At 37.8% G+C, this 24,011-nt stretch overlaps 5 protein-coding genes across 5 annotated transcripts; 1 reads left to right on the top strand and 4 right to left on the bottom strand.

Annotated features, from left to right (window-relative positions):
- The first annotated feature begins 1,195 nt into the window (after window positions 1-1,195).
- On the top strand, window positions 1,196-6,218 carry sbds (SBDS ribosome maturation factor). The gene is made up of 5 exons (XM_053486173.1): window positions 1,196-1,393; window positions 1,555-1,684; window positions 3,250-3,450; window positions 4,012-4,176; window positions 5,392-6,218. The coding sequence occupies exons 1-5, from the start codon at window positions 1,266-1,268 to the stop codon at window positions 5,518-5,520; spliced, it is 753 nt and encodes a 250-aa protein (XP_053342148.1). The 5' UTR covers window positions 1,196-1,265; the 3' UTR covers window positions 5,521-6,218.
- A 113-nt stretch (window positions 6,219-6,331) lies between these two features.
- On the bottom strand, window positions 6,332-7,275 carry LOC128512764 (claudin-4-like). Its single transcript, XM_053486174.1, has one exon. The coding sequence runs from the start codon at window positions 7,249-7,251 to the stop codon at window positions 6,577-6,579; it is 675 nt and encodes a 224-aa protein (XP_053342149.1). The 5' UTR covers window positions 7,252-7,275; the 3' UTR covers window positions 6,332-6,576.
- Window positions 7,276-9,229: 1,954 nt separating this feature from the next.
- cldnj (claudin j) lies at window positions 9,230-9,865 on the bottom strand. The gene has a single exon (XM_053486708.1). The coding sequence runs from the start codon at window positions 9,860-9,862 to the stop codon at window positions 9,230-9,232; it is 633 nt and encodes a 210-aa protein (XP_053342683.1). The 5' UTR covers window positions 9,863-9,865.
- Window positions 9,866-11,272: 1,407 nt separating this feature from the next.
- LOC128512965 (claudin-like protein ZF-A89) lies at window positions 11,273-17,390 on the bottom strand. Its single transcript, XM_053486522.1, has 2 exons — window positions 16,852-17,390; window positions 11,273-13,584 (listed from the first exon to the last, which is right to left on the bottom strand). The coding sequence occupies exons 1-2, from the start codon at window positions 17,328-17,330 to the stop codon at window positions 12,897-12,899; spliced, it is 1,167 nt and encodes a 388-aa protein (XP_053342497.1). The 5' UTR covers window positions 17,331-17,390; the 3' UTR covers window positions 11,273-12,896.
- Window positions 17,391-18,933: 1,543 nt separating this feature from the next.
- On the bottom strand, window positions 18,934-23,789 carry LOC128512964 (claudin-4-like). Its single transcript, XM_053486520.1, has 2 exons — window positions 23,261-23,789; window positions 18,934-20,254 (listed from the first exon to the last, which is right to left on the bottom strand). The coding sequence occupies exons 1-2, from the start codon at window positions 23,749-23,751 to the stop codon at window positions 19,507-19,509; spliced, it is 1,239 nt and encodes a 412-aa protein (XP_053342495.1). The 5' UTR covers window positions 23,752-23,789; the 3' UTR covers window positions 18,934-19,506.
- Between the last annotated feature and the right edge of the window lie 222 nt (window positions 23,790-24,011).

The following is a 24,011-nucleotide window of genomic DNA, read 5'->3' on the forward strand; positions in this document are numbered from 1 at the left end:
TAAATAGGACATGATGAAATAAATAACTCTATAAATAAATAAGACACATATATGTAATATGAGAATGATATTGTGAAATAATGGAACATATTTTGAAAAAAGCGTATTATTGTGAAATATATTGCACTCTGCTATATAAATTTACTTATTATTATAAAATAATATTTCTAAATGACATTTTGAAATAAAAACAGCATGAATTAAGTAAAAAGCCTCTGCAATAATCTCTGTTATTGGGAAAAATTATGACCATGAAATATTATTTTATAATAATAAGTACATTTATATAGCAGAGTGCAATATATTTCACAATAATAAGCTTTTTTTCAAAATATGTTCCATTATTTTACAATATCATTCTCATATTACATAGATGTGTCTTCTTTATTCATAGAGTTATTTATTTTATCATGCCCTATTTATTTATTTAATTTTGAACACTTTGGAGTTCCATACCTGGCCACCTATGACCCTGTTGCGTTCATGAGTTTTCCTTCCTTCTATTTCTTTTGGTATGTGCTGACCATCTATTTTAACCACCTCTAGCCATCACAATTTTCCACTTGTTAAAGTTACTTAAATCGTTATGCTTGCCCATTTTTTCAGTTTCCAAAACATCAACTTTAGGAAAAAAGGTTCACTTGCTGCCTAATATATCCCACACACTTATGCACTAATGCAATAATGAAAATGTAGCTACTGTGAGAAGGGCCAAATTGTAAAGGCTAGACACTGGGTCATGGCAACTCCAAAACTTGTGTACAGCGTCCCAGTGTACAGCAGTCAGGACGTACGAAATGTGATTCAAGGATGGAATGGCAACAGGGTCATGGGTGGCCAAAGCTTACTGATGCATATGGAGAGCGAAGGCTGGCTCGTGTAGGCCGATCCAATAGAAGAGCTTGTGTAAATAAAAGATTAATACTGGTTACAATAAAAAGGTGTCAGAACATACAGGTCATTACTGCTTTGTTGCCTACTCTATATCAGGAGGGTGGTCATAATGTTATGGCTGATCAGTGTACGTGTGTGCCCTGCCATGGATTGCCCCCCCCGCACCCCTCCGCGCGACCCTGTACAAAGGATGAAGCTGAGAGTGTAAAGCACACGTCACGAGTAGATCGTGTTATTGAGTATAACATCCAGTCCACTAGGGAGCGCTGTGGCGTTTTTGGCCGACGCCGCACCACCGACTTAACGCTCATAAGAAGAAGAGAAATACTTATGCGAAGTGCCTGTCGCGTCTATACTTACCTGGTGACAAAATGTCGATATTTACGCCTACGAATCAAATCCGCCTGACCAACGTGGCGGTCGTCAGAATGAAAAAGGGAGGGAAACGATTTGAAATAGCGTGTTACAAAAATAAAGTGATGAGTTGGAGATCAGGAGCGTAAGTAGAGCTTTATTGCTAGTTGTAGTTAGCAGTTTAGCGAGCTACGTCAAAAACATGACGTAATTACGCAGCAACGTATCAGCGTTTGATCTGTCGATTTAGTGTAGCAATCCGATTGATTTATAATTTGTGTTGTGTAATGTTTTTATCCTTGCCAGAGAGAAAGACCTGGATGAAGTACTACAGACGCACACAGTGTTTATAAACGTGTCAAAGGGCCAAGTGGCGAAAAAGGACGATCTGTCTAAAGCGTTCGGAACAGATGACGTCACAGAGATATGCAGACAGGTAACTATGTTTGGAGATGAAAGTAAAATGTTTACGTTCTTCATAGATAAGGTTGTTTTGATAGAAAGGCTTCATTATAGTTACAGTTGATCTCAGTTACAGTTATATATATATATATATTTTTTTTTTATATTATTTTTTCTTTATTTCTCATTATTGAACCCAAAATATTCTTATTACAACCATGTATAAGCAACGCAATGTGATTTGCCATCTCTGTTTATTAAGTGTGTATCGATATTTCTTTAAAAGTCTTTAAGATCCATTTGCTAATTAGTACAAACACAAACTGGCTACACTAAAAGGTACTTTATCACACACAATTACTGTATATGACCCCCCTTTTTTTAAGTTTTACTTCCTAATGTCATAGGTTTCTCAGCTTTTTGTAAGCATTGATTTTGAGATTCTGATCCATGTAATTATGCACTATTGGATCCAGATCTGGAAACTGGGAAGGCCATGTGGGGTGTGCTGAAGTCACTGTGTTGTGCACAGGACCAGTCTGAAACAGCTTGTGCTTTGTATTGTTATCATGCTAGAAGGCGTATAACATGTTTTCATTATAGTGGTACTCCGCGCACATAAAGATATCTATGTTGTTGTTAGTCTTTCAACTGCTCCCGTTAATTTCCACGCAATTTCCATCCAAACTCTAGTCACTGGATGCAGTGCTGGTCCTAAGTCCAGATAATATTGGGAGGATTACGTTAGGAAGGGCATCCAGTGTAAAACCTGTGCCAAATTGTGTGCGAATTGGATGGGTGGGAATTGGGCTTTCTGCGTTGCAGGCGTGTAACCTACCACTGAGCCATCAATGTACATTGCATAAATATATCCTAGTGGTCAACAATAATACTCAGGAAGGCTGTAGCATTCGAATTGGTGTTGAGCGGCTTGATGAACTTTGGCTACACCATCACACAACCACCACCAGCAGCTTGAACTGTTGACAAAAGGCAGTTTGAGTCTGTGGGTTCATGCTGTTGACAACAAGAACAAATTCTGAACCTGCTATCTGCATGTAGCAGCACAAATGTAAATCATCAGTTCAGATCTTTAGTTGTCCACTTTTATTGATCCTGTGTCTATTTTAGCCTTAGATTCCTTTTCTTGGCTGACAGGACTGGACCCTGATGTGGGTTTTTGCTGTTATAGCTTAACCATTTGACGTTGATCTCAGTGTTCTGAGATGCTTTCCTGCTTATTATTGTTGTATATAATGATTATTTAAGTTGCTATCTGTACTCCTGAGTCTGATATGCATGGTGGTGTTGGTCTTTCGGCTGCTTCATGTGAGGGGACACCACAGCAGAATATTAATGATGAATATTAATGGTAACACAAATGGAACCGGATGATCTCTATGTGCATGATTTTATGCGTTTGTGCCTTACTTGTTTCTAATAAAATGTGTATACACTTTTAACCCTATACAGGGTTTTAATTAATATTGGAAGCCCAAAATAGTGGTTAGAAATAAAAACCAATTAATTATGCAGCTCTGATATAAGTCTAATAGTTTTATTAAGCTTGGTTGTGATTCTTGGGTTTTCCTGTTCCAGATTTTAGCAAAAGGAGAACTTCAGGTTTCTGATAAGGAGCGACAGACTCAGCTAGAGCAGATGTTCCGGGACATCGCTACGATCGTGGCTGAGAAATGTGTAAATCCAGAAACTAAGCGCCCTTATACAGTGAACTTAATAGAAAGAGCTATGAAGGACATTCACTACTCAGTAAAGGCCACTAAGAGCACGAAACAGCAGGTGAGTTAAGTTAAGCCTTTATTTGTCACATATACATTACGGCACAGTGAAATTCCTTCTTCGCATATCCCAGCGTAACTGGGGTCAGAGCGCAGGGTCAGCCATGATACAGCGCCCCTGAAGCAGATAGGGTTAAGGGCCTTGCTCAAGGGCCCAACAGCAGCAACCTGGTGGAGCTGGGAATTGAACCACCGATCTTCCGGTCGGTAAACTCAGTGCCTAAGCCCTCTGATCCACCACTGCCCCATGAGTGAGTAAGAGGAAGCAAGAATGATTTCTATGACATAAATAGTATGCGCTTAGGTTTATGACTTTATTTATTATTATTATTATTATTATTTTAATTTTTTTTTAAAAACAACAATGTTCTTTTTTTAATATGTTAAGTAGAACAAAATGATTAATTAAATGCTACTATAATGTGTAGTTAATAAAGTGCTGCACAATAAAATCCAAAGCAATGATGGTACACCTTATTATCCTGATAAAAGACTTATTAACTACTAATAATGACAGGCATCATTTTAATTAAATACTATTTTTATTCTCTTTAACATCTAGGCACTTGAAGTCATTAAACAGTTGAAAGAATCCATCCAGATTCAGAGAGCTCACATGCGACTTCGCTTCATCCTGCCTGCCAAAGACGGGAAAAGGGTGAAGGAGAAGCTCAAACCAATCCTAAAGGTTGTAGAGAGTGAAGACTTCGATGAACAGCTGGAAATGGTGATTTAAAAAAAATATATATATTTATTTTATTTAAATTTCTTGTTTTTTTTAAACTTGAATGATTTATATATTCATTTATCATTCCAGTCTCTCTCTCTCTCTCATATATATATATAATTTTTTTTTTAAGATGTATATAAGATATATATGGAAACATATAGTGAAAAATACAGTACTGTGTAAAAGTCTTAGCACAGTCTCAACCCCCTGCCCCCCCCCCACCCACACACACACACACACACACACATACACACACATAAGTGCTGCACGATCACATATAAATCGCAATATGAACATGTGCAATTATTTTATCAAAAAAAGTAAATGCAGGGAATATATACATCATCTGAAATTTATGTATACTTAAATGATTTAACTATTTGCTTATTATTTTAAATACTTTTTGAGCTGATTAATGAAATCTGCCAAATGTCCTCTTAATGAGATCATTTGCGCCATTAATTAAAATTAGCTTCAATACATACTGTATATGAGAATACCAAACAGGACATTTAATTATTACACATCTCGGTTTAAATCACATTTGCAATGTGTGTCAATTTATTATTATTATTTTTTTGTTAAATAAAATATTTGAAAATTTAATGAGATCATAGACAATTCAGGTTGTTTTATTGTTTGTCTTGCATGACGTATTAAATGATCCCATTTTGAATCACTTTTATTAAACTTAAAATTCTGTTGATTTCAATTCTTTGTCCTTAACTACAGAAAAAAAAGTTTACAGTCCTGACAAAAAAGATTTTAATAGTCATTAAACTAACATTTAGTTTTATTTATATTATTTTAATAACTTACTAGGCAATTTAGCTTGTTATTTTGTTAAGGCAGATAAAGGATTTCTGTTATTATTTTTTCCTTAATAAACATTATGTAGTTTAACTAATAAACCATATTTCTTAAGGTTTTATTCATTATCAGACTAGACGATATGGCAAAAAAAATGTACATGGTAGTTTTTTGCCATATTGATAATTATCACAATATATAATTTGATAAATATTAATATGGCAAAATATATCATAAACAAATTTTTCTTTTTTCTTTTGCCTTATCGTCTAGCCAGTGTTTCCAAGTGAGAACGCTGTTGGTGTCCTAAAATAACAACAGCTTCACCTAGCATGTATGACTACCTTAAACTTTATATTCACAGAATTTTTCCAAACTTAATTACATGTTCCCGCCCCACAGGTTTGTTTGATAGATCCGGGCTGCTTCCGGGAAATCGATGATCTCATTCGCTTCGAGACGAAAGGCAAGGGGTCGGTGGAGGTCCTCAGTCTGAAAGATGTGGAAGAAGGCGATGAGAAGCTCGAATAACCCGTCCTGAATCTGCCTTTACACCACTTCCTACACTAACTACTTCCACATTAAATTATTTCTCTCTTTTATGCATCAAGACTAATATAAAGAAGATTTATATTATAAGGAACTGAAAATTAATGAACCCTTAAGCAGTATCAGCTGAAATTTCTAGCTTGTGATGTTTTTTATGGGTGGGAATTTATAATAATAATAATAATAATAATAAAAAAAATAAATAAATAACACAACTCAAATCACAATGAAAAGGTTTGTTTTCTGTGAAAATTAAAGTGATTTGTATGACTGCTAGACATATTGATTTATTAAAATAAATACAAGTACACATGCAAACATGCAGCATAGAAAGCACTGATACTTCTGAGAGTAGTTACCCCGCTTGCCCTTGACACCTTGTCCCCCTGCTGTTTTAAATTTTAAAGGTGCAGGAATAGAACTGCTCAGCTTTTCTTTTTCTTTCAAAGGCAAATGACAAAGTTTTAACAGTTGGAGTAAAGTCAGTATGGAAGTACATAAAGGTTTCAGACCTGCAGTTCACCTCACCGCCAGCAGATGGCTCTAAATACAATACAAGCTGCTTTCTAAGAATTCTATCCTGCACCCTTGTATAGGCATCTCAGTTTGTGCCATATATCTGTTTATCCAAAATAAAGGATAAAAATGTACAGAAACGTGCAAATAAACATTAAAGTACATCACTTCCCATGTCTTACTTCTTTACACACCACTTATTAATAAACTACATACAGTGTATCCTGCTTTAAAGTGGCTGTATTACAATAAGAAAATCCATGTATTTAGAAGCTGCAGTTTAACCAACCTTTAGAAATATTGGACACTGCTCCGGTAAATAACAAAAAGCAAGACGTTTTAAATCTTAAAGTTTCAAATATAACAGCTTTTTGAAATGGATAATCAGATGAAATAATCAGTAGTGTTTATCAGGGTTTCAGTCAATTCAACCAGTGTCAAATGTATACAATTACATCAGCAGTGCAAGACCCAGATGTTACAGTATCATGACTTCAGCAAGAGTTCAAGCTCTGTCTTTTGTTAAACCGGTCTGGTGGTTTGTCTGTATGGACTCGGAATGAATGCAGCATGATGCCTTGCAAAAAGTGGATCCTCTGCTTCTGGCATTGCTGCTGCTTGTGTTGTCCGTGTTTGTTCCTGTGGCTCTGGAGCTGCTTTAAACCACCAAGTACTCAGCACTCCTCCTCCAATCAGAAACAACACCGTTCCAATCCACCCGAAATATAAAGCTGCTCCCCAGTCCCTTTTCAAAGGAACCGGGGTGTCCAGACTATTGTACGTGGCATGAGTGATCCAGCTCATAATCACCAGCATCAGCAACCCGGATAAAATGAAAACAAATCCAGCTATTGCCTTGATTCTCACCTTCTGAGAGAACATAAAAACGGCCACGATGTAAAGCACTATGGGAATGACTCCCACTCCAATCAAAACATTAACCGACACTTTCCAGGAGTTAAAGCGCCCAGCTAGAGACAAAAGCGACTGATAGAAGTGGCAGTGCAAGTCTCCTATCCTCGGGTCCTGCCAGCTCAACCAGATTCCATCCCAGTACAGTGACAGAGTGTCTGTGGAATTATCGACAGCTCCGGTGACGATCCACACAGACAACGTCCGGGTAAAGATAGCGCAGATCCAGCCAGAGATGGAAACCAAGACACTGGCCTGCTCGAACCACTTGCGCCAGTTCTCCATGCTTAGATTCCGTAAGGAACAAAAAGAAACACAGTGCTGGCTGCTGGAGCAAACCAGCCTATCTGCATTCCAGCTGTGGGTGTGGAAACCACAGAGTATTCACTGCTGGGGTTTTTTCATCCATGGTTTCAAAACATTTTCAGTGGCTCTTTTCTCTTTTTTTTTTTCGCCTGGAGGCTAACAATGATGTCACTGTGTGAAATCAACAACCTCCTCTCACTTGACCTCTTTTGTGAGCAGAGACACAACAATTCGTTGCAAGCTCAAAACACCACAACGTACAGTATGAAAATGGAAACAAATTTTATTCAAATAGGAACACATGTTTATAGGTGGAAGTACTTAACAAAGAACATCCTTTTTATTAAAAAGAAGAAAAGATCTTCCACTTTATAAAAAAAAAGAAAACAGTATTAACAATATAACGCCTGTAATTTCAGTAAACTTGTTTTTCACTGTGTGTAAAAAAAAATCCAACTTGTCACTATCACTTAAAATGTAATATCTTTTTAATACTTTTTTAGTGGTAGATCAAATTTGTACTGATAAAGCAAATCTAACACCATCTCAAAATATTTCACATATAAAGACAAGAATTCAAGTTGATTCTATAAAAAGGGAAAGATCTAAACATTTAGAATAATTCTAATAACTATTTCTATTTCTCTAAGTTGTATGTTACATAAATGTAATATCTGGGAGTAGTGGCCAAAAGTATTGAGACCAAAATCCATGGTCCTAATGTCACTGTCAAAATTTGCAATCGAGAGAATAATGATTTCTATTTTCATGGTCTCTTGCTCAATCCATGCCGGCTTGATAGCTTTCTGAATATACAGAATTTTGCCACAGAACTTTGTAATTCACTTGGGGATTTGCTTTTTTTTAGCCTTTTTTTTTTTTTTTTTTTTGCGCAGTGGTGGACACCCCGGCTTCATAAAGTGAATGTCCTGCCATATCTTTGAAAGGCAAATTACAGGTCAGCAAGTTGCAGTGAAGTAATTTGTTAAGTCAATACAATTTCCTTTTTGGAATTAATTAAGTACTCTATCAATCTATCAATCTATCTATCTACTTATTTGGGAAGTACGTAAAGGCTTCTGGCCTGCAGTTCGCCTCACCACCAGCAGATGACTCTAAATAGTGTTGTATGGTTATAAATTATAAGTATAGCTATCACTGCACAGTTTGTGTAAAAGGGTAGAGCAGAGAGGGAAAGGGACCACTTTTGTGTGTGTCGTGTATGCGTGTGAGAGTTTCTGTGTGTGTGAGAAAGTTATGTCCGGTTTTGAGTGAGAGAGACAGGATACCATTCTGGTTCTGGTTGTTGTTGTTTTTGGCGTGGCTGTGGCCGACAACAGCCAAGTTAATAAAACTCAATTGTTTTGTACTGGTGGTGTGGTTCCTATAGCGCTGAGCACTACAATATCTTAAGATCTTAAGATTTCCTTTCTGCACCATTTTGTCTAGACCTTTAAGCAGAAACGCAGTAGAATTCACATAAGTTTGCAATGCACTTGAGATTTCCCTGTTTTAGCCATTTTTGTGCGGACACCCCGGTTTGCTTAAAAGTCCTGCCACATATTAGTTTCATTCATTAACAGCTGATTCTAATTAGCAAAACTCTTAAGCCAAATACTGTACTCGAGAACTCATTAGGTACATCACTTGTGCACAATACATGGCATATGTTGTCTTTATACTTTTGGCCACCACTATACATTATATACTGTATTTCTATATAAGGTTTTATCAATAGGCATAAGTGTAAAAAACAGTAACCTAAACCTTTGGCCACATGATTTCACCCTCTGTGATCATGGTATAATGCAAAAACAATCTTTTTTAAATCTGGAAAAACATAATTAATGTCTGTTGTGAAACATCTGGCAGTCTGTAAGAATGTCCTTTTGTAACATGTAACTTGGAATTTTCATTTAAGCCATTACACCTTAACGATGAACTCGTTATGTCTTACTTACACATAGTTTTTAAATGCATAGCTGCTGTGGGTGCCTGACTTTGTTGCTGTATACCTGGAAAAGTGTGTGATCCTCTCTGGGGGGCAGCTGGTGCAGAGAACTGCCCCTCCGACAAATAAGAACCCTGCTGTCACCCAGCCCACATATATTGCAGCACCCATCTCTCTCTTCAGTGCCTCATGCACAACAGGGTTATGGAAGTCCCTGATGATATTATCAGCTGTCCAGGAAACGGGAATTGCGGCCCCAAGCCCTGAGAGCATAAAAGTGACCCCAGATGCCACCACGATCCTAGCCTTGGCCTGCGGATTGTTGAGGCAATTGGTGCACTCAGCTCCCAGCAGGAAGATGAGGAACCCGAGACATGCAAGTGCCATGGTGGTGACCACAAGACCACGCGAGGCCTGCAGTGTTGGGTCCAGGTCTAGCAGAGCATCATACAGCTTGCATTGCATCTGGCCTGTGCGCTCATACACGCAGGTCATCCACAAGCCCTCCCAGAAAACCTGCGCCACCACGATGTTGGTGCCCACAAACGCTGTCACCTTCCACATGGGCAGGGCGCAGATGATGATGGTACCTGCTAGGCCGATCATAGATAGTGTGATGCCCAGCACCTGCAGAGCCATACCTGATACAGAAAAGAAAAAATGAGATAAAATATCAAAATGCATTTAGTTATCAAATTCCAGACATTAGACATCTGGAATTTACTTGGTAGGGTGACATCCATTATGCTAGCTAACAAGTAGCAGGTGGGACTAAAGCTGTTTCATTTAGTCTCGGCTAATTTTTGTTCTCTTAAACGTTAGCTAGCATTTAGCATTCTGCTAGTTTGTATTGTCAAGGTTAGTATAGTTGAGAAATTAAGAATAAGTCTGTTGTTTGCTATGTTAACTATTCATTTAGCTTCATGTTACTTAGCATTTAAAAGATATAGAATAAACCTATGGTCCATATCCCAGGGAACTCAGTGCACAAGGCCCATTTATCCATTATGTATACTGCTTATTCTGTGAAGGGTCTTGGGGGCCTGGAGCCTATCCCTGGGAACTCTTAATTGGGTACCAACCCATTATAGGTCACAAACACACACTCACTTGTATATTATGACAAAATAGTATATGCACCACAGATCAGAGGTGCGATTCGAACCCTGGAGGTGTAAGGCAACAGTGCTAACCACTAAGCCACCGTGCTGCTGAAGTAAGTAGCATAATTTAAAATAAACCCAACAAATGCAATCACCGAAAAATACAATACAATAAAAAGAAATATACATATTATATTTGTAAGAAATCTAAACAAATAAAAGGATATTGTATCTCATATGCTGTGGTTTGGAGTCTACTATGGTTTTAAACCACTAGATGACAGTATTGTATAAAAATGTATGGGTGTTTAACTGATCTCTTTTTGCACCCCTCGTCAACTGGCACAACACTGTTAAATTCTTAAATCTGATCAGTCAAAAGATATCGATCAGTCTTCTATTACAGACGCTTTGACAGCATGGATGGCTATAATTCAAGCCTGACATGTTACTGTCTCTGAAGTAACTTTGTATTCACAGGAATTTATATGGCAAATATTTTATTTATTTATTTATTTTTTTATTTTATTTTAATGAATTTCATTTCTTATTGTATTATTAGATTATTAGATTTATTTATGGAAGGACTCTCTGAAGTTAGTGTTTTTCACCATGTAAGGGTCTAAACATCCGTGGACTTTTTGGTTTCTTGATAAAAAGCTTTTTTTTTTCGTCTTAACTTTTCAAAAGAAATATATAAATGGAAGCGGTGAGACATCTATTACTATTTATAGCTCCAATACTGTAAAGTTGACAAAAAACAACAACACCTGTTTCACAGATGTGGAATAACATAAATTTAATAGTAAAAAGTATACAGACACCGGCTTTCCCCCCAAACATTTATCACAAGGTTTGAAACCTACAGTTTTATACAACTGTGATACTTTACCTTGGTCCTGGAGGACCCAGTGCCCTGCATATTTTAGCCATTTTTCAGCTCCAAGCTTACAGCCTTTTTCTAAATTGAATTGACTGTGGAAAACACTGATATGTGCAGAACAGCGGGTCCGCCAATACTAGGGTTCAGAACAACTGCTTTAAACTGCGTCCACATATTAGAATCAGAATTGGGTTTTATTCGCCAAGTATGTTGACACCCAAGGAATTATATTCCAGCTGTTTGTGGCTTTCAAAATACAGACCAACATAAAACACTGTACATATGTTGTAGACAAAACACTATAGACAGTAAGTGCACAACTTTATAGATTAAATAAAGATCTTAAGCATATTACAGTTGTACATAAACTGTACATAAAGTGAGTGTGCAAGGTAGTGCAAGTGGCATCACATATATGATAATAAGTACAAATAGCGAGTAGCAGAAATATGCAGTAGGAGGCAAGGAGTTTTTAGGAAGCATGGTGGTGCTTTTACACAATATATAGTACCAGATGTTTGATTAGTGTAAAATAACAGTAATGTACAAAAGGGTGTAGAAATTTTGTAAAAAGCATGTTGGTCCATTTTAAAGCGTATTGCATATAGTCCAGTTTAACTGTTTATAAGAAACTGTTCCTGTGCCTGGCAGTTTTGGGGAGAAGGTGAGAAGGTGACAAAGGTTGTGTCGGGGGTGTGAGGGGTCTGTAGAGATTCCTGTCCCTGGCCTGTTTTGTAGCTGCTTCAAACCAGACAGTGATAGAGGTGCATGAATAAAAGACATTGTGATGCACTGGATAATAATCAACTTCTAGTGCTATGCCTGTCACACTACCAAATCGTCTTGTTGATTGTTATCCTACAACACACTAGTCATTATTGTTCATGGCTTAAGGTTACATGTAAAAGTAGCAAAACCAGCCTCAGAGATAGAAATCAACATCCTGACCATCCTAAGTCATTTACATTTGTTTGGATATAATCCCTGTTGAAAGCTTATGTGTTGAGGCACATAATGGATTAATGCCAAACTGATGCTAGCTGATGTCATCCTTCTTTTATCATTATATAACTAGAAGGCCCAGATTTTTTGCGAATGAATGCATTAGCTCCCACACACAATAAGGTGCCATTTAAAAACTTCCTCTTGAACAAAAGAATGAAAGCAAAGATCATCTCAACTATTTTAGTCGAATAACCATCCAGTAACCAAAAATGGCAATAATTATTTTATCTGTTCTGTTGTTTACCTGATAACTGTTCAGATTAAACTAAGTGACTATACTTAAGCTTTTCCAAAACTGATTATTTATTTACTTTTAAAGCTTAACATGGCTAGTGGCATGGGTGTGTCTTATCACATGTTCCATACAGGTTGCTAAGCAGGTTTTGTTGATGTAATTAGATGAAGTACAGCATAAGTGGTATCAGTTGAAACACAAACAGTGAAACCAAACTAAAAATAACTTTTTTTTTTAATTGTCACGGGAGTTCGTCTAAAAAAAGTACATTGAGTGAAATACATACAATATATGCACATATACAAAGTTAATACAGTGAGAAAATGGACAGAAATTAAAAACTACAGTGGACAGTTGTAATAGTATAAAATGACTTCACAATTAAAAAGACACTTGATGTAATATTATTGTGTGCATTGTCATATGCATAAAGTCCTTCACAAGCTTTTAGATGTAAGTCTTAGGTGGCGTCATAGACCTCTGTGATGGTGCGGTATAGCTGTGCATCGAATTATTCCCAGCTGACTTGGCTGACTGGTACTTGATAGATGGTGCCTGATCTTCCTGTGACGGGCAGGAACTGCAGAGAAGTCCTCCTCCTAGCATCAGGAGAAGTCCGGCTCCCCACCCGATGTACAATGAAGCCCCCAGCTCACGCTTTTGAGCATCAACCAGTAAGGGGTTGTAGAAATCTCTTACGATACTGCTGGCTGTCCAGGACACAGGAATGAAGCAAAGGATGCCTGTAATGATAAGGACAACTCCAGCAGCCACAGCTGCCCTTATTTTGCCATTTCCAGGAGGAATACAGTTTGTGCACTTTCCGGCGGCAAAGGCCATAAATACTCCTGCAAGCCCTACCACCAGTGCAACAACCGTCAGTGCACGGGCAGCCTGCAGGTCCGAAGTTAGAGCGAGCATGGAATCGTAGACCTTGCATTGCATCTGACCTGTGCTCTGAACCACGCAGCTCATCCAGATGCCCTCCCAGTAGATCTGGGCCGTCACAATGTTGTTTCCGATGAAGGCAGTGACCCGCCACATGGGCAGGGCACAGACAATGATCAACCCGATGTAGCCGATTATAGCCAGCGTGCATGCCAGCATCTGCATTCCCATCGAAGCCATTTCCACGTTAGATGTACACACCACGCAGTGATATACTCTATCTCTCTTTGCAGCACAGAATCAGCTTGAGATTGTGTTCAGATGACTATTAGTGCTAAGGAAAGAGGTGTGTGCTGACATTTAGGGTTGTCTCAGCCACGACAATACCAGCTTTACTGGATTCTTTATGGTATGGACAATGCAGGGTGGGGGTCACCCTCTGTTTACTCACTGATCATTTTACCAGCATGTGGTTGAAACTCTCTTCACGGAAACTCAAAAGGCCCCCAGCTAGCGTGCAAAATATGCAGTTAGACCAGTTTTGGTTTTACCGTGTCTGCAACAAACACACTTTCATAAGTAAATGCAGTGGATTAGTTGAGTTGAAAGCAACAAGAAGATATAATGGATATATTTATTTTTGAGTTACCATGTTATATGTAATCAGCATTAAAACAAAACCCAGTGTAGGCAGTTCTATGGTTGATCTATCGAGCAAGCCAAACTAGTTTAGAAGGATTTTTTTTTTTGACCAAAATCATAGACTATGCATTGCACTTGGGCCATGCAAGTGTTTTACGTATGGTCTATTACATGAACTGACCACACACAGTGCTCTCCTCTTTGTAGCCGTATAGTGCTTAGCAGGTTCTGACCCGTCAGTGCACATGTTCACACTTTTACTCCCTCCGACATAGAATCAACCTGAGATACAGTTCCAGGCAGAGGTTTGCAAACAGTCATCACGAACATGAGTGCATTAGCAATATTGGGCTTTTAATTATTTCTTTGAACTTTTTGAGTGTACAACATAAATGTGATCCACACAAGATCAAAACTATACATACATATAAAGGAAAAAAAGTTCAACAAGCTCAGTAAAAATCTGAGAAAGTGAATGGTAACTTTAGGTCAGGAATTGCTCTTAAACCCCTTTTGCAAACTGCAGATTCCAAGATCCATTCAAACAACTGGAACTGGCTAGCTTTATCAGTTTAAACAATAGGTCAGGCTAACTTTTTTGAGGCCTCAACGCTATCAAGAATTTGTGAATCATCCTTAAAAGGCAGGTCCATGCCAGGAGACCAACAAGTTTGATTGAACACCACCAGTTATGGCATCTCAGTGTTTAGCACTGTTGCCTTACATCTTCATGGTTCAGGGTTTGAATTCTACCTCTGGTGTTTGTGCATGGGATTTGCATTTTTCCCCCCATGCTTAGTGGAACATGTGATGTAATATGTTTGCTTGTGCCATGGTGTTCCCTGTTTTGTGCGTTCATTTCCCTGTTCAAGGCTTCCCCATGACCATACACAAGATAAGCCCTTTAGATAGTGAAAGGATTACAAGTTCTGTCAAGAAGAGCGGTGACATATCCAACCAGTCTTTTGTTTGTTTATTTATTTAGCCTTTATGCAATGTGGTGATTAATTCAAAATTAAGGACATTCAGGACATTGAGATAGTGAGCTGACTTCATTTTGTTGACACATAACATCACTTAGCCTAGACCTGTCCAACTGAGGCAACCCCAGATGATAACATTGCCTTCGAAAGCTTGTACAGTGGGCACTATGCTCCTTCTTACCCTGATGCACACATCTGTCTGGATCAGAGTCATTCTGGAGCCGTCAGACCACATGATCGTTTTCAAAAGGTCCATTGCTTCAAAGTTCAATCTTTTTACTCCATAGAAGACCAAAGTCTTTTTCTCATTAGTCTAGCCAACAAGTTTTTTTTAATGGTCACTCAGCTCTTTAGTCCCAGTCCTGTGAGTTCTGGTTTGTTGTGATTTCACAACCTCACAAGTCATTAATGATCCTCCCCACCACATTGCTTCCACAAAGTTGACAATTCAATTATATTTTTTAAAACAGTTATTTTCCAGTAATTTTAATGTCTTCTTTTCTTGATGCAAATTAACAATTTGAACCTTCTGAAGTTACAACCTTCTTGTAGCCAGTCACTGCAATATAACCATGACGTGCATTACAAACCTAAGGGTCTGTGCAGCTAGAAGGAAGAGTTCTGTGATGTCATTTATGGCTGTCACAGTCTTTACAATACCAGTTTTACCAGATTCTTTGCTGTGTGAACAATGAACAATGTAGGCTGGGGGTGGAGGTGTCACACTTCGTACCAGAGCTCTGTTCTTAAGCTAATGGTTGAAACTCAGGAATTAGAGTCAGTACACCATGAGTGGTATCAGTTGAACCACAAACAATGAAACCAAACTAAATATGATGATTGGTAGTTGATAGTAAAGAAAAAGTATGTTACACTACTTAGTAGACTGTCTAACTGCTATGTTTGTTTATTGCTGTGCTTGCACAGCAATGGTACCTTGACAGTTGATGTAATTGAGTAAAGTTAGACTGGTTTGGCAGGAATGGTTTCTGAAAGCTTCAAAAACAAGTCTGTCAACAACATTGGAATTTTAATGATATTACACTAAAGCTAATGTATCTACACAACCAAAAAACAGAGAGGAAAAAACACTGCAATCATGCAAAAATGAAAATAAAAATAAAAAACTGGTTCAGATTGCATGTAGATTTAAAAAAACAAAAAAACAAAAAAACAAACAAACACTTTTGGTACTTTTGAACATAAAGAAACCCTGTATATGGATTCCCAGACACCTTTCCTTTAAAAGTTCTCACAATTTGACGACAAAGATTAAAGCAGATTTAGTAACACACAACACAACACAACACAACACAAAGCTGTTCATGTAGTACAACAGTTTAATTTTAAAATAAAAACTTCTAACATACAGAAAAATATTTGTTGATCAACATTTTCTTACATCAAGAAACAGTGAAATAAAAGTCTTTTTCAGATTTACAGTATAAATAGGTATACTACATATACCATGTTACATTATGTTTATGTCATACTTTCTTATCACATTCTGTAATCCTTACAATTTTATCCTTCTGATTCCTTTCAACATTATCCTTATGTTTGGTATAAATAAAAGTCTACACAATGCTCTGGAACAAACACGTTTTTTTTACGGCACTCATCTGATATCCATATTTCATCCTCTTTCACAGTTCTTTGCTGGATCAAAAAGAAAAAGGAGTAGCATATTAATGCAGAAAGAAAAAGTCTTTGCTTGTTGTTTCCACTCTCAGACGTAGGCTCTGCTGGTGGTGGTGGATCGTGGCTGGGAGTACTTGTAGGCATCGTTATAACCCTTCTCTTCTTGTGGTGGACAGGAACTGCAGAGAAGACCTCCAGCAATTAATAGAAGCGCAGCAGCACCAAAGCCAATGTAGAGTGAAGCCCCCAGCTCTCTCTTCTGAGCAGACGTGAGGACTGGATTGTAGAAATCCCGAACGATGGTGTTGGTGGACCAGCAGACTGGGATAAGGACCAGGACTCCAGCAATGATGAAGGTGATACCACTGATGATGGCCACCTTAATCTTAGAGGCCTCGTTCTCCACAAAGTTGGTGCATTTGCCTCCAACAATTCCCAGAAGCAGCGCGAACAGGCAGACGATGATGGAGATGATGACCAGAGCTCGGGCAGCCTGCAGATCCTGGGGTAGAGCCAACATAGAGTCGTAGATTTTACACTGCATCTGGCCTGTGCTCTGCATAACACAGGTCATCCACAATCCCTCCCAGATTATCTGCGCTGTCACAATGTTGGCTCCGATGAACGCTGTAACCTTCCACATGGGAAGAGCACAGACAATGATGACCCCCAAGAACCCAATGACGCCCAGGCTAAAGCCTAGCATCTGGTTGCACATGGACACCATTTTAGTTTCCTCTAAGAGCGAACTCGATGCTCTGAAAGATTCTCGTCTTATGTAAATGCGCTACAGTTGCAGAACTATGAGAAGCATCCTTTGACCAAGGGGTTATATGGGACTTAAGAAGGGTGGAGTTAATAGTTTGGCCAGAAACCAGTTGCAAGGCTTGGTTTCAGGACAGACGAGATTCCACTGGAACACCAAATGCAAAACAGTTTCGACGAGATGCGTATCCGTCTACTTACATTTGAAGGTAAACAGTAATTGGTGCAAAAATTCCCTTCAAACGGAAGTGAACTAATAAATAATAAAAAAAAATTATGTTGTAGTATTTGTTTTTTAATTTTATTCCTGGCTCATGTATACTATTACCAAACATTTTGTAAGGTCATCATGAGTAATTTTTTAGTACAGTAAAAAAAAAAGTTTTTTGGTTTTTTTTTTGGCGTAAGGATTGTATTTAGATGTTGGTTTAATTTTTGGTATTTTATAAAAAAAATAATACATGTCACAAAAAACTCTGCAAGGACTGGGAGAGCATGTTCCTCCATAAAGCCTCTTTATTTTGGTTTTCAACAACGAAAAGTTTGTAATAACAACTAAAAACATAAGCAGTGAAAATTTATATCCACAAACAAACTATTTTTAACCTGCCCCATTGCTTTGGAGTCACTGTAATTGCTCGACACTGTTGGCCCCCAAAAAGTCGCACGCTTTAAGATTCCATTTCATTTTCTTAAAATGTGTAGTTTATGTGTGATAATTATGCCTCATGTTCCCACAAACACACTTTCATAATGGAATATGCTTGAATATAAAACTGGAATACATGCCATCAGGGATGAAAAACCCCATAGATGTGATAACCTGGTCATTCAGTACATTCAGGTTGTCAGCTGACTTCATTTTATTGCTGCATAACATTGCTGAGCCTAGACCTGAGCAACTTAAGCAAGCCCAGATTATAACACTGCTTCCAAAGGCTTGTACAGTGGGAACTATGCATGATGTTTGCATCGCTCCATGCACTTCCCTTCATACCCCGACACGACCATCAACTCCAATCTTTATGCTCCCAAGCAAACGGAAACCCGTTTTTGCTGATTAGTTTCACTAACAAGTGGTTTTCTCATTGATGTTTTTTAAAAAACAACCTTATAAATTTGTTAAGTCAAATTCCCTTATTCTTACTAGAAGAGAGCGGTGGCACTCTCCTCTTAGGGCAAATAGAAACTGCAGAGAAGATATCTAAAAAAACACTGAAATATACATTATTTTCATTTTTTTTTTTTTTACATTTGCTTCCTATTTTGTATGCTATGTTTATTTGTGTCGTTTCTTAAACATCTTACCATGTTTGCCAGGTATGTGAACTCTATTATTTAAACAAGGACATTAAATAAAAGCAGCTGCACTCAAATAACTAAAAAAAGTACTTTTTCCAAATGATTCAAATTCCAGTATTTTAATATGTTTAAACATTCTAAACATTAAGACGTTAAGGCTAACTAATGTTTACATTTTAATGTGGTAATAACAAGGATAGGAATTTGTGTAAGGATAAATTTGTTTTTGTTATTGTTTTTGTATTACATACAGTATTAATCATAAAAATAAATACTCATGCATTTTTATAAAAGAAATGTGTTTATTTACAAGGAAAAGCTGAATAAGCACACTTCTCCATGACAACCCTTTTTTTATTTTGGTTATCAACAACGAGAAGTGTGTTTAAAGGTAACAGTAAAAACACAAATATTGAAAACTCATATCTACTGTACAAAACAACAATTTCTTGATTATTTTTTTCACAGTGCTATAAAGAGAAAAGTCTTCAAAAATATGCCTTTATACATGAGCTATTTAACCATTCTTAAAGTAGATGTTGAGAAGCAACAAAGCTTTTTTTATGAGCACTGAGATTTACATAAAAAAGAAAAATATTCAGGGAAATTTAATAATAAGGGAATAATAATTAATACAATTTCCTTTACACAGGATTCCTAATCAAAGTTTAGAAACGAAGACAACAAAACATTTTAGCAGTTTGAACACAGCAATATTATACACATTTAATTTAGTTCTAACATTCATTTGGAGACACACATATCATTCAAGAAAAAACATATCAAGGAGCAGTGATTTAAAATAGAAGTAAAAATTAAAGTCCACATTTGTTTGCTTAGAGGTATTGCCTTGGAACAGGTGAATAGACTCGTGGAGCTGCGTATGTCTTACCCGGAACGTACGTTCCAGAATATGTAACACTCTGTGGATGTGGTTTTGGAGGCATGTAGTATCCAGGTGGTGCCATGTAAGGTCCTTTGTAGGGGTAAGTGTTTGGGTTATTCAGATCATTTGGAGGACACGCAGTACACAAAATGATGCCGCCGAGAAGAAGAAGAAAAGAAGTGCCCCAGCCGATGTATATGCAAGGACCTATCTCCCTTTTCCTCGTCGTAGGTACGAGAGGACTGTCGTAATCGGAGACTGTGTATGCTGCAGACCAGCAGCAAGGAATAAGGCACAGAACAGCCGCGACAATACACAGTATACCTCCTAATATGACCAGTTTGGCCATGGAGGACTCATTCTTCAAGCAAGTTGTGCATCGTCCACCAATTAAAGTCATGAGCACTCCAGCAAAACCAACCACAATTGCGATGACTATGAGGGCTTGCGCGGCCTGCAGGTCCTGCGTCAGGCTCATGATGGACGACTGGATCTTGCACTGCATCTGGCCTGTACTCTGCATCACACAGTTCATCCACAAGCCGTCCCAGATGATCTGTCCTGTCACGATGTTGGCGCCAATGTAGGTGGTTGTACGCCATATGGGTACGCCACACGTCACGCACAAGCCGATTACCCCTAACATGCATAGTACCTGGCCTGAGACCTCCTTGCCAATTCTCCCCATTTCCAAAGCTCTGTGGTAAAAATAACCAGAGCTGTCACGGTGCCACAGTCAAATCTGAGGGACTATTAGGAAGTGACAGCCAGTTAGACAGGGACTTCACAGGGAGGAGCTGTAAAAGCGAATTTTCCTGATAAGCCAGATTCCACACATTGTCAACAGACTGAGCAGCACACAGCATTTGCAATACGAATCCCAGTAAAAGCACATTTACACACGTATAGCCTGCTCTTACAGGATAATACTATAGTACATCAAGTGCTGTCCACATTATCTTCTTCTTCTTTTATTTTCTTTCTTCTTTTGTTATTATTATTATTATTTTTTAATTTTTTATTTAATTTTTTATTCTTCTTAGTTTCATTATGTAAATCGGAAGTTAAGGTCACAAACAATCACTTCTTATTATAATCTAAATATGACAAGCATGGGATTATATGGAACCTTCTAATTACAACCTTCTATGATACTTTTTGCAGTGAATTGGTAATAAAGTGAGTAATGGAACCTGTTCCAAGTGTTAGAGAGTTGATCTTTAAGGTTTAGGTTTGGTTAAATTATTGCAAAAGTAAAAATGATCCATGTACCAATTGGCTCTTGGACATGTTAATTATTTTTAAATTTATTTATGCATTTTTTTTTTTAGGAAATCACATGGTTTAAAAACTTGTTAAGACACAACATAACTTAAGGAATATGCATCAGCACGTAAAAGTCAGTTGTCTATGCAGAGTGAACATCAAAAGATCAAAATTAAGAAAAAAAGACAGTGGCTCTTTTAAAAAAAAATGCAAATCAGATGAATCAAGGAGCTGTGAACATGAATTGGCATACGGCACACAATATACCCTTTAACCCTACAAAACAAAACAAGCCAAATTACAAGTCACTAGATAAGTCATTCAGAATAATAATGTACACTATATGACAATACTGTATGTATTATGTAGTATGCGGATAAGACATACTGTTAACATCACATAACATTAATTCATTACAGGTGACAAGATCATGGGCACCCAAGGCTTACCCATGTCTGCGGGGACAAAAGACAGACCAGTCAAAACAGTCAAAGCAGCACAATTTGTTGAAAAATGTCAATGCTGGCCATGATAAAAAGGCACCAGAACACCCAGTGCACCACATAAAACCACACATGGGCCCAACAAACAAAAAGCCCAATGCTGCCAACCTGACCTCCGAACTTCCCAGAATCCAACCCAATCAAGCACCCATGGGATGCACCAGATAAACAAGCATGACCCATGGAGGCCCCACCCTGCAGCCCCAAAAAACTGCTGACAATATTCTCATGCCAGACACCATAGCACATCCCAGAGGTCTCGTGGAGTCATGCCCTAAAGGTCCAGACCTGCCCAGGTGACACAAAGGGAACCTACAAGATATTAAATAACAATGTTTTGCATTGTAATGTTATGGCTAATTGATGTATACACCACACTCATATGTGGTTCTCTTTTTAAACATTTGCCACAAATTATCTAAAATGTCTTTGCATGCAGCACGGTTTAGATTTCCGTTTTAGTTTAATAAAGGAGCCATGGTTTTCCAAGGTTGGTGAGGAGGAACTTGAGTAGCATGCACAGGGAGCCCTGACCTTATCCACACTGAACAGGTTTGGTAGGAAATAGAATACCAGCTGAGCAGGAGTCTTTCTAATTAAACATCAGTGCCTAACTTCACTAAGTGTCTGTCTATGTGTGTAATCCCTCCTGCAAAATCCCAGAATCTAGTGAAAAGCCTTCCAAGAAGGCAAATATTGTTGCGATAGAATGATTATGCATGGACATTTAATTTTGGTCATATACTGTAATTATACTGTAGTACTAATGCATGATTCTGATTCTGATTTTTCTTACATGTACCTTATATTAGTTTTGTCCAAAGCAGGGAAATTTAACCCCAAAAAAAAGTCAAGTTATACAAAGTTCGATAAAAAAATAAATCAGTAGATTAATGATTAAAATTTATTTCTACAAATAAGATATAAAATGATGATGTTTTGTTTTGCAGATGTACTTCACATTACAACTTTTATCTATTTATACATACTGGTAACCAAAAGAAAAGAAAAAACACCTTTCTCTGTTCTTTAATCTTAAACCTTTCTGTTTTTTTTATCAAAATGTGCTGCTCAACTACATTTTTTCTTTTACATTTAACAGCTTTGTTACACCCATTTTTAAGAAGTATACTTTCACTTGGTCTTGCATCCAGACAACAATCCATTAACCCCTGGTTTAGAACAATAGTTCTCAACCTTGGTCCTGGAATATCCTGTGTCTTGTGCATTTGCCTACTTTATTATACCCACTTTGTTAATTAACCGATTAATTAAACTAAGAGCTGAAATGTGACCCTCCTGTACCAGCATTAAGAACCACTGGTCTAGAAGAAGATTTTACTAAAACATATTAACCTTTATTAGTTAAGAACATATTCTCATTTTTTCCCTTCCTATCCTTTTTGCCTCTAAAGAGTCCTTCAAATGGTGTTATATAATTGTAGAAAAATATGATTGTTTTTACTTTCATTTACATTTAAAAAGCTTTAATATAAATTGAAGTCTTTAAGCATAAGTTCAATTAATATTATTATTTAATTCTCTTTAAACCACAGCTAGAGCTAAAGAGCATGAATAATGAATAACAAATAATTGGTAATGAGAAGAACATTTTCAGAAAACATTTATAATGCCAACCAAATCCTAACACACAGTGATCAATAATGAGAAGAAAGCATTCTGAATGCCAACCAATACAAGTCATAATAAGTCTTAAAAGAACTGATGAATATATTGGGGTATTGTAAAAGTTGAAAGTCAAGTTTGAGAAGGATATTTCTTAGCTGCCACTCTTAGACATACTCCTTGGAGATAGAGGTTAATCTTGTACTGGGGTACTTTGGGTTGTAGATGTGCTCCTCTCTGGAAGGGCAGTTCAAGCAGAGCAGTGCTCCCCCCAACAGCATAAGACCTGCAGCTGCCCAGCCAATGTACAAGGAAGTTCCCAATTCCCTTCGCTGTGCATCCACCAGTAGAGGATTATAAAAATCAGCGATGATTCTCTGGGCTGACCAGCATACAGGGATCAAACAGAGCAAACCTGCGATTATAAAAGACACTCCAGCCACAATGCATGCTATAGATTTTGCTCGTGAATTCTCAATGCAGTTGGTGCACTTGGCACCAGCAATGGACATCATAAATCCAATGAAACCAGCCAAAATGGAGATGATGATCATTGCTCTGGCAGCCTGCAGGTCAGGCGTGAGTGCGAGCATGGAGTCATAAATCTTGCATTGCATTTGCCCGGTGCTCTGAACTGCACAAGTCATCCAAATTCCTTCCCAGATTATTTGCGCTGTTACAATGTTTGCACCAATAAATGCTGTTACACTCCACTGAGGCAGGCCACACGCAATCCCGACTCCTAACCATCCCAAGAATCCTGTGAGAATGCCAATGAACTGAACTCCTTGAGATGCCATTTTCACGCTTTCAATTATTCAAGACAAAAGTACAGAGAATCTTCTTTAGACAGCCAAATACATGCATTTAGCTGGGATTTTGTATTTATAGAGTAGAGCCTGCTGTGGGTGGGATTATTTCATCTTGGTCAAGAAACTGCTAACTGACACTACTGCCCGCATGCTTCTTAGGTTTCTATATACATGACAAACATGACCTGTAACAGGTTTAAAAAACATAGACAAAGTACTTCAAGGTCATCCATCTTGCTTGAGTTGCA

This window comes from Clarias gariepinus, chromosome 25 (assembly GCF_024256425.1).
Source record: "Clarias gariepinus isolate MV-2021 ecotype Netherlands chromosome 25, CGAR_prim_01v2, whole genome shotgun sequence".
NCBI classification, from domain to species: Eukaryota; Metazoa; Chordata; class Actinopteri; order Siluriformes; family Clariidae; genus Clarias; species Clarias gariepinus.